The sequence below is a fragment of the Mauremys mutica genome, chromosome 25 (assembly GCF_020497125.1).
Source record: "Mauremys mutica isolate MM-2020 ecotype Southern chromosome 25, ASM2049712v1, whole genome shotgun sequence".
Lineage (NCBI taxonomy): Eukaryota > Metazoa > Chordata > Testudines > Geoemydidae > Mauremys > Mauremys mutica.
In genome coordinates this window covers 16,078,162-16,093,186 of record NC_059096.1, presented here as the reverse complement: position 1 = coordinate 16,093,186, position 15,025 = coordinate 16,078,162, and the positions used below count along the sequence as shown (strand labels likewise).

Here is a 15,025-nt window from a genome sequence, read left to right as displayed (position 1 = left end):
TTGATAGTAACTGTGATGTAAGTATACATGAGTATAGGAGAAGCATTGGATACTGCGTCCACAGGATCTGCCTTGAAAAATCCATTCAAACAGGGGACTGAAAGCTGACCAGAAGGTCCTAAAGAAAGGGTCAGTGTGCTGGGGCAGCTCTCCCATGGGGTCTTTGTAGCATTTTCTTTAGCAGTCTAGAGAGGAAATAAACAACAAGGTAACAAAATATGCAGGTGACTCATGGGAGGTATAGTTCAGATACCTCATGCTCCCATTCTCCTCTATGGGGAAGGCTACACCACCCATGATGCACTACAGCCTTCCATTTGTTTGAATGGTCGCAGTGCCTCTTGGGAGTCACATGACTGTAGTGCATCAAGGGAGATAAAGTCGAGCCAGGGAGCCTGGCTCACCTAAGTGAACAGGGGCAAGAAGCATTCCGTTCTGTGCTAGTCTGCATAGGTACTACACCTCCCAGGAGGCACTGGGGGAGTTCAGAGGACATGGTCATAGCCAAAATGAATTCCAGCGACGGGGATAGGGAAGGGAAGAACAGAACAATACCGAGCGTTCTCTGAAGCCATGTATGTGATGCCAACCACAGCTCTCCATGTGGGGTTCTGCCTACTGGCGGCAAAGTGCGGAGAGTGGGAAGCGCTGGGGGCTGCTGGAAGGGAATTTTTTCTACTTGTGTTTGGAGCAGCTGGGGTATTCCAGTGACCCACATTCAGAAGCTGTTCCAAGCATTGGCTGGAGCAATGGCTGGGATGGAGGCATCTGTTGTCAGTCTCACCAGCCTGGCTCATGCGTCTCCTTTGCCTTTCTGGATCCCTTCACAGGCATTTGGAACAATTTGTTTACCTTACCGTGTACCTTGGCCGGGCTAGCTCCTGTGGCAAATGGCTCATGTGTGGCCCTCATATGTGGGAGCATGGGTGAGCTTAGCTCTGTTCTAGCGCTTCTGATCCTCCTCTGCTTCCTTCCTTTCCCACACTTTCTGAACTCCAGTGAGAAACTGGGACATGTTAGCTCCACAGGGCAACATGGCCAAATCGGCTGGCTACTGGCTACCTTGTCGGCTGCAGTGTCCAGTGAATCAACGCAGAGCAGCTGGCGTATCTCACCCCCGGTGGATACAATGCCCAGTATGAGCGATGGCTGAAACTTTTGGGGCCATAAGTTGCCACCTGCGCCCCTTGGCTCCAGAATCTCTGTCTCATCTGTGATTGATTGAATGCCCTGACACTTGCTAGTGACCTTGGGGGAGATTAGCCCTACCGTGCACATGCCAATTGCACACAAGATACCCCTTCATATCAGGTCCTTATCATGGGGTCACTTGTTGCTGTGTAGAATGTACAGGTCTGTAGATGTGTCTCTACCTACCACATGGCCGCTCAGCACATTGGATAAAACTGGCTATTGAAGCAGGAAAGACAGATAAAAATAGGAGGATCCCTGGAGATTTGCTAAGATTTTTCTCTTCTTAGCTAACCCACTGGAGGTTGCAGAGTGCTTTCTGGGAGCCCAGCCAAGGCAAGATTCAGAGTCAGTTCTACTGGGTGAAAACTATTTGGAATCCAGGTTTTGCACTGGAGTGAACTTTGTCCTAAAAGCTCTTCAGAGTAAGTGGAGCCAGAAATATTTGAGATAAACAGGATTCCGGGAGCCCAGGTTTCTGCTGGTCTAATTATAACAAAGGGCATTTGTCGGGGATTTCAGTGGGGTTGGTAGCCCAGGGACAGGACCAGGGCAATGAGAAGCATTCAGAGATTTTGGATAGAGCTGGGTGGGAAATGGCTTTTCCGTCTTGCAAGATCTTGTGAGCTTTTGGAAGTGTTTCTGTTCTGAATTGGAACAAAAAGCAGAATCTTGACAAATTTTGCACATGGATCATCCCAAAAAGAATCTGGACAAGGTCAAATGAAATGTGTCATTCGCTCATTTCGAATGTTTCCATTTTTTTTACTTTTTTCACCTTTTTTTAGTGTAAATTAACTAAAATTGCAAGCAGACAACTTTTTAAAACTGGGAAACCAAGGTTTTTGACTCGAAATTATCAAAACATGACATTTTGACACTTCCAAACATTTGTTTGTTTTTTCAAAAAAAAAATTTTAAATGGGAGATTCAGCCAAACTGGCCCTTTCTCACCAACAGTTTAGCTTTTGTCAAATCACCATTTTTCCAATGAAAATAATGTTTCTCTAGAAAATTCCCAACCAGCTAGCGTTTGGGAACTTGGGAAATGCTCGAGAAACACAGCTCATCAAAAGTGGCAACGCCTTTGCAGGGGTGAGCTCTCTCCATATGATCAGCACACCCATAGGCTGTGACACGGCTCTCCCCCTGCACCACCATTGCTGGGACAAGCTCTCTGATGCAAGCCACACCAGGAATTGTGCTGCTTCCTTCCTTTGATTCTGCAGCTTCTGGCTTCCTGATTCTTACTTGTAACATCTCACCTGAAGCAGAAGTGGATGGCCACTTTGATTTAAACTGAAAAAGTCTGATCCTGTAGCTGCCTGCGGGGGCAACAGAGAGGGTCTTTCATGGTGGTTTTTGTTTTGCAGAGTTCCCAGCAGTTTTGTGGGTTTCCACATTTTTTGCAAGAAATTTGTATTGCAATTTTTATCCAAAACATAAAAATCATTTGCAGACATCAGTATCCACATCCATCATGTTGTTGATTAAAAACAAAAGTGAATAAAAACATCCTGAGAAAATTCACCAAGAACTTTTTATTTAAGATGGCAATTTTTGGTGAAAATATTCATTTTCAAAATTGCCATTTTTGGACTAACAAACTCCTGTTTCCAAAAGTTTCAATCACCCCCACTCCCTGATCCCCCTGGGCGTAGTGCAGCTCAGTGGTTCTCAACCAGGGGTACATTTATCCCTGGGGGTACACAGAGGTCTTCCAGAGGGTACATTAACTTATCTATATATTTGCCTAGTTTTACAACATGAAAAGCACTAGCAAAATCAGTACAAACTAAAATTCATACAGACAATGATGTATTTATACCGCTCTATATACTATACACTGACATGTAAGTGCAATATTTATATTCCAATCGCTTTTATAATTGCATGGTAAAAAGGAGAAAGTCAGCAATATTTCAGTAATAGTGTGCTGCGACACTTGTATTTTTATGTCTCATTTTGTAAGCAGATAGTTTTGAAGTGAGGTGAAACTTGGGGGTACACCATACAGATCAGACTCCTGAAAGAGGTGCAATAGTCTGGAAAGATGGAGAGCCACTGGTGCAGCCCACTCACCCAGATCCACTCCCCAAGCCCTGCCTTGGGGAGGCAAGACCCCAGGGTGCACCCTGCCAGGGCTTCTCACCGCCCACCTGCCATGCCTGGGCATAGAATTGTGGTATGTCTAGACTACAAGTGCTACAGCAGCGCTGCGGCAGCTTCGCTACTATAGTGTAGCCACTTGCTATGGAGACAGAAGGGGTTTGGCCATCGCTGTAGTTATCCACCTCCTTGAGAGACAGTAGCAAGGTCAAGGGAGGAGTTCTTCCATTGTCAACCTAAGGGCTTAGGTTGGCTTTAACTACGTCTCTCAGAATTGCACTAATCCAGCCCTGCCCAACCTGTGCTGTAACCACACCCATCCATGCCCAAGATGAGGCCTCTATTGCTCCCTGGAAGCATTTGGTCTCCAAAGTGTGAAGCCGTTTGTTACTGGTGCATTAGCCACTCCCAGCATTTGGGGTGTCTCCTATTTGTGACTCTGTCCCTGGTGCCTGCTGGAGCCCTGGGCTGAGTCTGTCTCCGTCCCTGCTCTCCACAGAAGCCGCTGTCCAGCGGCAGCACATCATCCATGTGCAGCACTGTGGATTACAAGGCGCTAGAGGTGGAGGCGGAGGAGGCTGCAGACGAGGCTGCTGAGGGCCAGGGGCCTGAGGAGTGCTTCACTGAGGGTAAGGGAGCCACGCAGTGACCCTGTGGAGAGAGGCACCGGGGGAGCAGGAGGGTGGAGGGTTACCCCGTCCTGGTATGATCCCAGAGCACCAGGTGTGCCTGCAAAACGCAGCACAGCTGCCCTGAAACCAACAGAGAATGGGCCATGGGTAGAGAACTAGCTCGGCAGTGACAGACTCCAGGAGCTCAGTCTAGTTAGCTTAACAAAGGGACAGGTCAGGGGTCACTCGATCCCTGTCGATAAGCACCTACCTGGGGAACAAATCGTTCATCATGGGCGTAGCAGAGAAAGGTCCAGCATGGTCAGCTCCCACCCCAAACTCACAGAGCTCCATGGGCTCTCAATGCCCTGGGGTCCCAACACCCATGGGATCCCATCCCAAATTCACACAGCCCCCCAGGGATCCCACCCCCCCTGAGATCCCACCCCCCCTCAAGGAATCCCACCCCAAACTCATGGCAGCACCACACCAGATCCCACCCCAGAACTCACAAGCACAATGCTTCCCAGGCTGAGACAGGCGCCGGCGCAAAGGGTGCCAGCCCCCTCCATTGAGAGTTTTCCCAGGGGTGGAGGGTGCAGCATGGCCAGCGCTAGCCAGGGCTGGTGGTGGGAGGCAGGGGCCCTGCAGCAGGTCAGGAATTGTACATGGACCAGGTTTGGGCAGGCAAGGCCTGGAGGGGGAAAGGCAAAGGGGAAGCGGGGGAGGAGGGGGAGAGGGGCTGTTGTTGGGGACAGAGAAAGAAAGAGGGAAGAAAAGGAGGGGCTGGTGTTAAGGAGCAGAAAGGAGAGGCAGGAGAGGGAGTGGAGTGAGGAAAGAACTGGTGCTAGGGAGGGGCGGGGGCAGGTAGAGGAGGGGTCAGAGGGGCTGATGCAGGGGAGGGGTGGGGGTGGGGACCGGTGTAGGGGAGGGGCGGGGGGCTAGTGCAGGGGAGGGGGTCAGAGGGGCTGATGCAGGGGAGGGGTGGGGGTGGAGACTGGTGTAGGGGAGGGGCGGGGCGCTAGTGCAGGGGAGGGGGTCAGAGGGGCTGATGCAGGGGAGGGGTGGGGGTGGGGACCGGTGTAGGGGAGGGGCGGGGGGCTAGTGCAGGGGAGGGGGTCAGAGGGGCTGATGCAGGGGAGGGGTGGGGGTGGGGACCGGTGTAGGGGAGGGGCGGGGGGCTAGTGCAGGGGAGGGGTCAGAGGGGCTGATGCAGGGGAGGGGTGGGGGTAGGGACTGGTGTAGGGGAGGGGCGGGGGGCTAGTGCAGGGGAGGGGGTCAGAGGGGCTGATGCAGGGGAGGGGTGGGGGTGGGGACCGGTGTAGGGGAGGGGCGGGGGGCTAGTGCAGGGGAGGGGTCAGAGGGGCTGATGCAGGGGAGGGGTGGGGGTGGGGACCGGTGTAGGGGAGGGGCGGGGCGCTACTGCAGGGGAGGGGTCAGAGGGGCTGATGCAGGGGAGGGGTGGGGGTGGGGACCGGTGTAGGGGAGGGGCAGGGGGCTAGTGCAGGGGAGGGGGTCAGAGGGGCTGATGCAGGGGAGGGGTGGGGGTGGGGACCGGTGTAGGGGAGGGGCGGGGGGGCTAGTGCAGGGGAGGGGTCAAGGGGGCTGGTGCAGATGAGGGGTGGAGGGTGGGGGCTGGTGTAGGGCAGAGGTCAGAGGAGCAGCCAAGAGGGCCGGGGTAGGGGGGCAGCAGGGGGGTGATGGGATGTATGGTTTTGGGCCGTATGCCCCAGAGGAGGTGCGCCCCCAGGCGAGGGCAGGCGGCAATGCCACAGCATCCTGACCCAGGTGAGCAGCTTTACACCCTGGCCTAGTCCATCCCGCTGGGCAGGTTCCTGGCAGATGTGTCAAATTCACCTGTCTCCAGGCTGGACCGGCTCTGCCCTGCCAGGCCCAGCTTGCCCTGGTGTGTGGCCACCCAGGCCTGGCAGTCTGGCAGAGCAGCACCTGGCTGGCTCGCTGCACCGGAAGACGACTCTGCCACCTGCAGCTCCCCAGAGAGGGTGCTGGCCCTGCGTCTGCGTGTGCCATGCCGTGGCTCAGGAGCTAACAGGTGCCTCTCTGCTCCCCCCCGTCCCAGCCTGCGTGCGGCGCTTTCCTTTCCTCTACGTCGACATCACAACCAACAAGGGGAAGATCTGGTGGAACCTTCGGAAAACCTGTTTCAAGATTGTCGAGCACAACTGGTTCGAGACCTTTATCATCTTCATGATCCTCCTCAGTAGTGGAGCGCTGGTGAGTCACAGGTTTCGGTCCCGCGCCAAATCCCCCATGTGCCCTGCACCGAGCCCCCTGGATTGTGGGACCGAAAGTCTGGTGCAGGCTTTGTGGCAGCACCAGATACTCCCTAAAAGGAGGTGAATTGGATATGAAGCTAAAGGATCAGCATCCAGTGCTTTGGGCACCTGGCCAGGTCGGGGAGGCAGTTTGGGGCTGTGGGCTAAGCACCACAACTGGAGATGTTTTGCTTTGATCAGTGGCAAAATACTTAATGTTGAACAGTAAAATGCCATCAGGCCAGTAAGACTGACTTCAGTAATGGGCAAACTGGTTGAAACTATAGTAAAGAACAAAATTATCAGACACACAGATGAACACAACCTGTTGGGGAAGAGTCAACATGGTTTTTGTAAAGGGAAATCATGCCTCACCAATCTACTAGAATTATTTGAGGGAGTCAACAAGCATGTGGACAAAGAGGATCCAGTAGATATAGTGTACTTAGATTTTCAGAAAGCCTTTGACAAGGTCCCTCACCAAAGGCTCCCAAGCAAAGTAAGCTGTCATAGGATAAGAGGGAAGGTTCTCTCATAGAGCAGTAACTGGTTAAAAGGTAGGGAACAAAGGGTAGGTCAGTTTTTAGAATGCAGAGAGGTAAATAGTGGTGTCCCCCAGCGGTCTATACTGGGCCCAGTCCTATTCAACATATTCATAAATGATCTGGAAAAAGGGGTAAACAGTGAGGTGGCAAAATTTGCAGATGATAAAAATTTATTCTAGATAGTTAAGTCCCAAGCAGACTGTGAATAGCTACAAAAGGATCTCACAAAACTGGGTAACTGGGCAACAAAATGGCAGATGAAATTCAATGTTAATAAATGCAAAAAGTGATGCACATTGGAAAACATAATTCCAACTATACATATACAATGATGGGGTCTAAATTAATTGTTACCACTCAAGAGAGAGATCTTAGAGTCATTGTGGATAGTTCTCTGAAAACCTCCACTCAATGCGCAGCGGCAGTCAAAAAAGTGAACAGAATGTTGGGAATCATTAAGAAAGGGATAGATAATAAGACAGAAAATATCATATTGCCTTTATATAAATCCATGGTATGTCCACATCTTGAATACTGCGTGCAGATGTGGTTGCCCCATCTCAAAAAAAGATATATTGGACTTGGAAAAGGTTCAGAAAAGGGCAACAAAAATTATTAAGGGTATGGAACGGCTGTTGTATGAGGAGAGATTAATAAGACTGGGACTTTTCAGCTTCGAAAAGAGGATACTAAGGGGAGATATGATTGAGGTCTATAAAATCATGACTGATGTGGAGAAAGTAAATAAGAAAGTGTCATTTACTCCTTCTCATAACACAAGAACTAGGGGTCACCAAATGAAATGAATAAGCAGCAGGTTTAAAACAAACAAAAGGAAGTATTTTTTCACACAATGCACAGTCAACCTGTGGAACTCTTTGCCAGAGGATGTTGTGAAGGCAAAGACTATAACAGGGTTCAAAAAAGAACTAGAGAAGTTAATGGAGGACAGGTCCATCAATAGCTATTAGCCAGGATGGGCAGGGAGTGTCCCTAGCCTCTGTTTGCCAGAAGCTGGGAATGGGCGACAGGGGATGGATTACTTGATGATGACCTGTTCTGTTCATTCCCTCTGGGGCACCTGGCATTGGCCGCTGTTGGAAGACAGGACACTGGGCTAGATGGACCTTTGGTCTGACCCAATGTGGCCATTCTTATGTTCAATATTAATGATTCATTTAGATGAATAAATGAGATTGCTCACAACTCCCGCACACTCCGGGAAACTTCATTTAATTTGTTCCTATTTGGAAGGGATTTCTGTAATCCCCAAAGATTTGCAACCTAGATTATAAAAGCCTCGAATGGCCCCAAAATTGGCCATTCCTAGGGACTCCCAAAGCTCCAGGAGACACCCTTCCTCTCCACTGCCCCAGGGCTCTGCTCTTTGAAAGATGGTGTCAGAGACAAATCACAGCTTTTGCAGCTCCGTCCCCCTAGCATGTCTTAGATGACTGTGGGTCTGCTCGGGTGGCTGGGCTGCAGGGCATATAGCCCATTCTCCCTTGGCAAATACCACCCACTCTTCAACATTGCCGAAGAACTTTTTCGTAATGGTGGCTTGATTTTACAGGGATGGTTTTATCACTTTTCATCAGCTCTGTGGCCCTGGCTGTCAGGGGACACCCATCAGAAAAGATTATTGTATTGATTGGTTTAGCATTAGCAGCTGGTTGCTTTGCTATCCTAGTGCTTGAGTGCTGGTTTTGAAGTTGGTCAGACAATAAGTCATGGATCAGCTTGGTTTTGGTTCCCTTTAAATATTTGGAGTGAATACACCTGGGCTACAAAAATCAGTCCTTGTTTGCATTCCTGAGACTTTCCTCCCTGCAACTCTGGGGGTAACATTTTCTTATGTGTCTAAGTGACTTAGGGGCCCATGTCCAATTTTCAGAAGTGATTTAGGCACTTAGGAGTGCCACTGTCAATGGACATAGGCTCCAAGGGCTCAGAATTTCAGAGGTATTTAGGTGCCTAAAGATGCAACTAGGCACACAGTGGGATTTTCAAATGCCCTCTGTGCCTATCTCCCATTGATTTCATTGGCATCTTTGGGTGCCCAACTACCTTTCAAAATCTGGCACTAAGTGTCTGTACTTTTTAAAATGGGCTTTTGGCTCCTAAGTCACTGAAGTGCTTTAGAAATTTTTGCCCTTTAAAACCATCAGAGCCCTTTAAATGTAGCAAAAGGAGAAAGGCCTCAGTCCGGCTGCTGCTCTCCTGTCCCACTGTAGCCGTGAATTCCTCTGCTGGGAGCCCATCTCACGGAAGCCCAACTCATCTAGCTCTGCGCCTCTTCTAGGCTTTTGAAGACATCTACATTGAGCAGCGGAAGGTGATCCGCACGATCCTGGAGCACGCTGACAAGATCTTCTCCTACGTGTTTGTCCTCGAGATGCTACTCAAGTGGGTGGCCTATGGTTTCAAGGTGTATTTCACCAACGCCTGGTGCTGGCTCGATTTTCTCATCGTGGATGTAAGTTGCTGCTCGAGCAATGGAGCAGGAAAGAGCATCTCCATGCTTTGGAGCTTTACATTAGCAATCAGCAGATATTTCTGCAGCAAAGGGCAAAGGGGTAGCTCTGGGGCACGGGAAATGTAGCATCTCTGGGTCAAGGGCCATTTGAGTCTGAGAATGCAGAATCTCTGCTCCATGCAGGCTCTAAAAGAGGCCACAGCCCAGGCTGCTCCCACGCTGAGTGGGATGGGGGACTGGGCTTGATGGGGTGCTCCCAGCAGCGTTCCAGGGTGCAGTGTTCCAATGTGGCTCCAGCACATAGTGCTCTGACATGGCCCAGATCCGTGTTTGGGGACCTGGCTGTGGGACAGGCGTCCAGAGAGCAGGCAAATGCAGAGTGAGCACTGAAAACCATCCCATTCGAAAAGGCCTTTCCACTCTAAGAGTGACACTCACAACACTGAACCCCTTTTTACCTCAACACTGATCCTCTTGAACCCCCAAACCCCAGCACTGACCCCCCTTCTCCCCCCAAACCCCAGCACTGACCCCCCTTCTCCCCCAAACCCCAGCACTGACCCCCTCTTCTCCCCCCAAACCCCAGCACTGACCCCCTTCTCCTCCCTACCTCAGCACTGACCCCCCTTCTCCCCCAAACCCAGAACTGACCCCCTTCTATCCCCAACCCCAGCACTGACCCCTCTTCTCCCCCCAAATCCAGCACTGACCCCCCTTCTCCCCCAAACCCAGCACTGACCCCCTTCTATCCCCAACCCCAGCACTGACCCCCCTTCTCCCCCAAATCCCAGCACTGACCACCTCTTCTCCCCCCAAACCCCAGCACTGACCCCCCTTCTCCCCACTAACCCCAGCACTGACCCCCTTCTCCCTACCTCAGCACTGACCCCCCTTCTCCCCCAAAACCCAGAACTGACCCCCTTCTATCCCCAACCCCAGCACTGACCCCTCTTCTCCCCCCAAATCCAGCACTGACCCCCCTGCTCCCCCAAACCCAGCACTGACCCCCTTCTATCCCCAACCCCAGCACTGACCCCCCTTCTCCTCCCTACCCCAGCACTGACCCCCTTTCCCCCAAACCCAGAACTGACCCCCCCTTGCATCGCCAGCACTGACCCCCCTTCTCCCCCTCCCCAGCCCTGGCCCCCCTTCTCCCCCCAAACCTAGCACTGGCCCCCTTTCTTCCCCACAAAGCCCAGCACTGAAGCTGCAGCTGAGGCCAGGGCTTGGAGTGTGAAGCCCTCCCGAGGTGCCAGACCCTGGGCCGTGGCATCTACAGAGCTTGTAGCACGGCAGAGCAAGCCTGGGTCTGTCGGCCCCAGCTCAGAGGCTCGTTGCCTGGCATGGGCAGTGGGTAGGAGGGGCTCGGTCTCCCCAAATGGGGCAAGAAATGGCAGCTGTGGGCCCACCGCCTGTGAAGCTCCCGAGACATGGGGGCACCACTGGTGCCCGGACCGTGGCCCTGCCTGCACTCTGCCCGAGGCCTCGCCCCTCTTCCGGCCCCTGCTCTGCCTCTCCCCCTACACCCCCTGCCCACCGCTTATGCCTCTCTAGGGGAGGAGGCAGAGAGACACGAGGGGCAGGGCCTTGGGGAGGGGGCAGTGAGACATGAGCAGTGGGTGGGGGCAGAGAGGAGAGAGCGAGCAGTGGGGGAGGGGGGAGCTCAGGAAAGGAGAGGAGCAAGCAGCACGTGGGGGAGCCTCAGGGGAAGAGGTGGAGTGGGAGGGGCCTCAGGGGAAGAGGCGGGGTGGGAGGGGCCTGGGGGAAGAGGCGGAGTGGGAGGGGCCTGGGGGAAGAGGCGGGGTGGGGACGGGGCCCTGGAGAAGAGGCGGGGTGGGGACGGGGCCCCGGGGAAGAGGCTGAGTGGGGACGGGGCCCTGGAGAAGAGGCGGGGTGGGGACGGGGCCCTGGAGAAGAGGCGGGGTGGGGACGGGGCCCCGGGGAAGAGGCTGAGTGGGGACGGGGCCCCGGGGAAGAGGCGGGGTGGGGACGGGGCCCTGGAGAAGAGGCGGGGTGGGGACGGGGCCCTGGGGAAGAGGCTGAGTGGGGCAGGGCCTCAGGGGAAGAGGCGGAGTGGGGACGGGGCCCCGGGGAAGAGGCTGAGTGGGGACGGGGCCTGGGGGAAGAGGTGGAGTGGGAGGGGCCCCGGGGAAGAGGCTGAGTGGGGCAGGGCCTCAGGGGAAGAGGCGGAGTGGGGGAGGGGCCTAGGGGAAGAGGCGGAGTGGGGACGGGGCCCCGGGGAAGAGGCGGGGTGGGGACGGGGCCCTGGGGAAGAGGCAGGGTGGGGACGGGGACTCAGGGGAAGAGGCGGGGTGGGGGAGGGGCCTGGGGGAAGAGGCGGAGTGGGGACGGGGCCTCAGGGGAAGAGGCAGAGTGGGGGCAGGGCCGGGGGGAAGAGGCGGAGTGGGGACGGGGCCTCAGGGGAAGAGGCGGAGTGGGGGCAGGGCCTGGGGGAAGAGGCGGAGTGGGGACGGGGCCCCGGGGAAGAGGCTGAGTGGGGGAGGGGCCCCGGGGAAGAGGCGGGGTGGGGACGGGGCCCCGGGGAAGAGGCGGAGTGGGGGAGGGGCCTGGGGGAAGAGGCGGGGTGGGGGCAGAGCCTCAGGGGAAGAGGCAGGGTGGGGGCGGGGCCTGGGGGAAGAGGCGGAGTGGGGGCAGGGCCCCGGGGAAGAGGCGGAGTGGGAGTGGCCTGGGGGAAGAGGCGGGGTGGGGACGGGGCCTCAGGGGAAGAGGTGGGGTGGGAGGGGCTCAGGGCGGAGCAGGAGCTGGGGCCATGGTCCAGGTGCCAGTGGCCTCCCCCACTTCTTGGGAGCTTCCAGCGCTCACACCCAGCCTCCCCCAACACAGGAGTCATGCACCACCTATGGGGCCCAGGCTGTGCAGCTCGCCCCCAAGGGACTGGCCCACGGTCACCCAGGACATGTGCAAAGAAGCAGGGTCCCCTGAACCCCAGTTCACACCGTAATCAGTGGGCTGAGCCTCTGAGCGCCAACCCTCCTGCTGGGGAATGTCCATCAGGGATGGGCAATGAGGCACAGGCCCTGCAGGCACAGGAACACCCATGGAAAAAAAGCCCTTCCTCCCCGCCCCAGCACCTCCCACCTGCCAGCGGCCCCGCCGATCAGCTCCTCCCCCTCCCTGCCAGCACCTCCGCCCCCCCAATCAGCTGTTCAGTGGCATGCAGGAGGTGCGGGGGGGTAGGGAAGGAGCAGGGGCAGGAAGAGGCGGGGGAGGGAGCAGAAGACGTGGGGTGGGAGCTTGGGGGGAGGAGTGGAGTGGGGGCGGGGCCTGGGGAAAAGCAGGGGTGGGAAGAGGCGGGGTGGGGATTTGGGAGAAGGGTGGAGTGGGGGCGGGGCCTGGGGCAGAGCAGGGGTCGAGCACCCCCCTGGGAACAGAGGACGTCGGCGCCTATGCAGGTTGCCATCCCCTCTGGAGCTGCCTGTGGTCTATCAGCGCCGCTGCTAACGGCTCTGGGTTTCTCCCAAGGTTTCCATTATCAGCTTGACAGCAAACTGGCTGGGCTATTCCGAACTGGGCGCCATCAAATCGCTGAGGACTCTGAGGGCTTTGCGACCACTGCGGGCTCTGTCAAGATTCGAAGGCATGAGGGTAGGTCCTTCGCCAGGTCTCCTGGCTAGGTGTGACTGACTGAGTCGTTGGCACCTGGTAGACCGAGAACCGCTAGGTACTTCTTGGTGTGAGGGCCGAGGGAACCAATGTGTTGGACACAGAGCCAGCTGTGCCCTGGTGCTTCTAGAAAGGGCTTTGCAGAGGAAATGGCTGCCCCGCATTGCCAAAGCGCAGCCTTCGGAAATTGGAGATCGGCCTAAAATCATGAGATTCTAAAACTAGTAACTTTGGCAAGTTCCTTTGCTGGTCTTTTGGGGTCACGTGTTGAAGCTTTTCTCTGCAATCACAAGGGCCAGACTCATTGCTTCTTTACTGAACGCCGAGAATGCTCATGAAATCACCAGATTCCAGGAGCTGGGACTTTAACAAGATCCTCAACTATCCTGAGACTCGCAATGAGTGGGCAACACTGGCTCCCTTACAGACCCAGCAATGGGGAGTGCGAAGTGCTCACAGAGGGCAGGGGACAGGACTTCCTGCCTGGCTTGTGGCTGCCTGCACAGAGCTGAGGGAAGGACGGGGTGGGCACAGAGAGGCCAGGCCCCCAAATTGTATTCAGTAGACTCGGACTCGCTCTCCCGCTGGCGTTGGTGGTGCCTGGAGGTAACACAGCCCGCTGGGTAGATGTTCTCCTCTGGGCCTCACTCTTTGAAGCCCAGTTGCTCCAATGAGGGACTTTAATGCCCTCAAAGTGCAGCCCTTGATTGCACCACATCTGGCCCGTGCCTGGCCCGCTGCCCGCTCCTCTCTCCTCCACAGTGCCGGCCTAGAGCTTCGAAATGGAAGAGGAGCGGCAGGCCCAGGAGGCCAAGGTACTAACCTGTGCCACCGCCCGTGCTACTTTGACTTTCCTGGTATTGGCACTCAGTGATCTAGCTACATCAGAGCCAGCGTGGGTATGTCTACACATGCTGCAATCACACCTCTGACTGCAGTGTAGACAGTCCCTGACAATCCCATTCTAGCTAGACGAGGTCCCATCTCTCCCGGGCGGTGCATCCCGTGTGCTCCTCGGCTATGTGGAGTGGGGAGACTCAAATCTGGCCGTGGGGGGGTGTGCCTCACACAGGAACTCCAGGTAACTGTACCTGCAGCACAATAACCTGTCCAGGTGGCTTTGAGGAGACGCATCTGCTCCCAGGTGTGGGGTACCTGTAATTCCATCCGAACAGCAGAGCTAGCATCCAGCCACAGAACTGCCACTCGCCAGGTCCCGAGTTGTTTCCCGCAGGCCAGCCCAGCCCCTCTCTCCCCTCCCATTGCAGGTGGTGGTCAACGCCCTGCTGGGTGCCATCCCCTCCATTATGAATGTCCTGCTGGTCTGCTTGATCTTCTGGCTGATATTCAGCATCATGGGGGTGAACCTGTTTGCGGGGAAATACTACCGGTGCATCAACACCACTACGGACGAGCTCTTTGACATCAGCGAGGTGAACAACAAAAGCGACTGCCTGGCGCTGCTCCACACCAACCAGGTGCGCTGGGTAAACGTCAAGGTCAACTTCGACAACGTGGGCTTGGGCTACCTGTCCCTGCTGCAGGTGGTAAGTACTCCGCCGCGCGGCAGCTCTTGGCCTGGGGTAACCCCAGGCTAGCACAGCCCCCAGCCAGAGCAGCTGTCAGATGCCGAGTGAGAGGCTCCCCTGCAGTCCCTAGGCATCAGGTTGCTGGGCTCTATTTTATCATGATGTACCTGACAGGAGCATCTAGAGTTTTGACCAAGACCAGGGCTCTGCTGTGCTAGTGCAGAGTGAGTGACCGTCCCTGTCCCAAAGAGCTTACAGGAAAAATAGACAGGACCCAATGATTAGCCCCATTTTACAGAAGGGGGTGGGGGAAACTGAGGCACAGAAAGGGGAAGGGACTTGCCCAAGGTCACCCTCTCCAGGTCAGATTGGCACCTAGCTGATCAGTGCAGGTCAGTGCAGCCCTAGCTGATCACCAGTCTGGTGCTCAGCTTCCCCTGCAGCGGTGTCATGCCACCTAATGCAGGAAACGAGACATGCACCCTCTTTTGTTCAGTCACAAACACCAAGCCCGCTCCAGCTCCTGGTGCAGTGAATGGTCCAACCACCTGATTGCCAGAGACTCAGGATCAGGTGCTACAGGTTAACAGCTAGGCAGTGATCAGTTAGCTGTGTGTTGTACAAATGCAGCCTGGAAGCTAACTGGGAAGCCGAGGAGTCAGCT

The 15,025-nt window shown here is 55.2% G+C and overlaps 1 protein-coding gene across 1 annotated transcript in view; it reads left to right on the top strand.

Annotated features, from left to right (window-relative positions):
* The window catches only part of LOC123356399 (sodium channel protein type 4 subunit alpha-like), a 138,285-nt gene that overhangs the window by 105,201 nt on the left and 18,059 nt on the right, over positions 1–15,025 (top strand). The window contains exons 16-20 of the mRNA XM_044999638.1: positions 3,800–3,929; positions 5,992–6,146; positions 9,035–9,208; positions 12,692–12,814; positions 14,101–14,379. Coding sequence (XP_044855573.1) covers positions 3,800–3,929; positions 5,992–6,146; positions 9,035–9,208; positions 12,692–12,814; positions 14,101–14,379 — 861 coding nt within the window. The remainder of the gene's footprint in view (positions 1–3,799; positions 3,930–5,991; positions 6,147–9,034; positions 9,209–12,691; positions 12,815–14,100; positions 14,380–15,025) is intronic.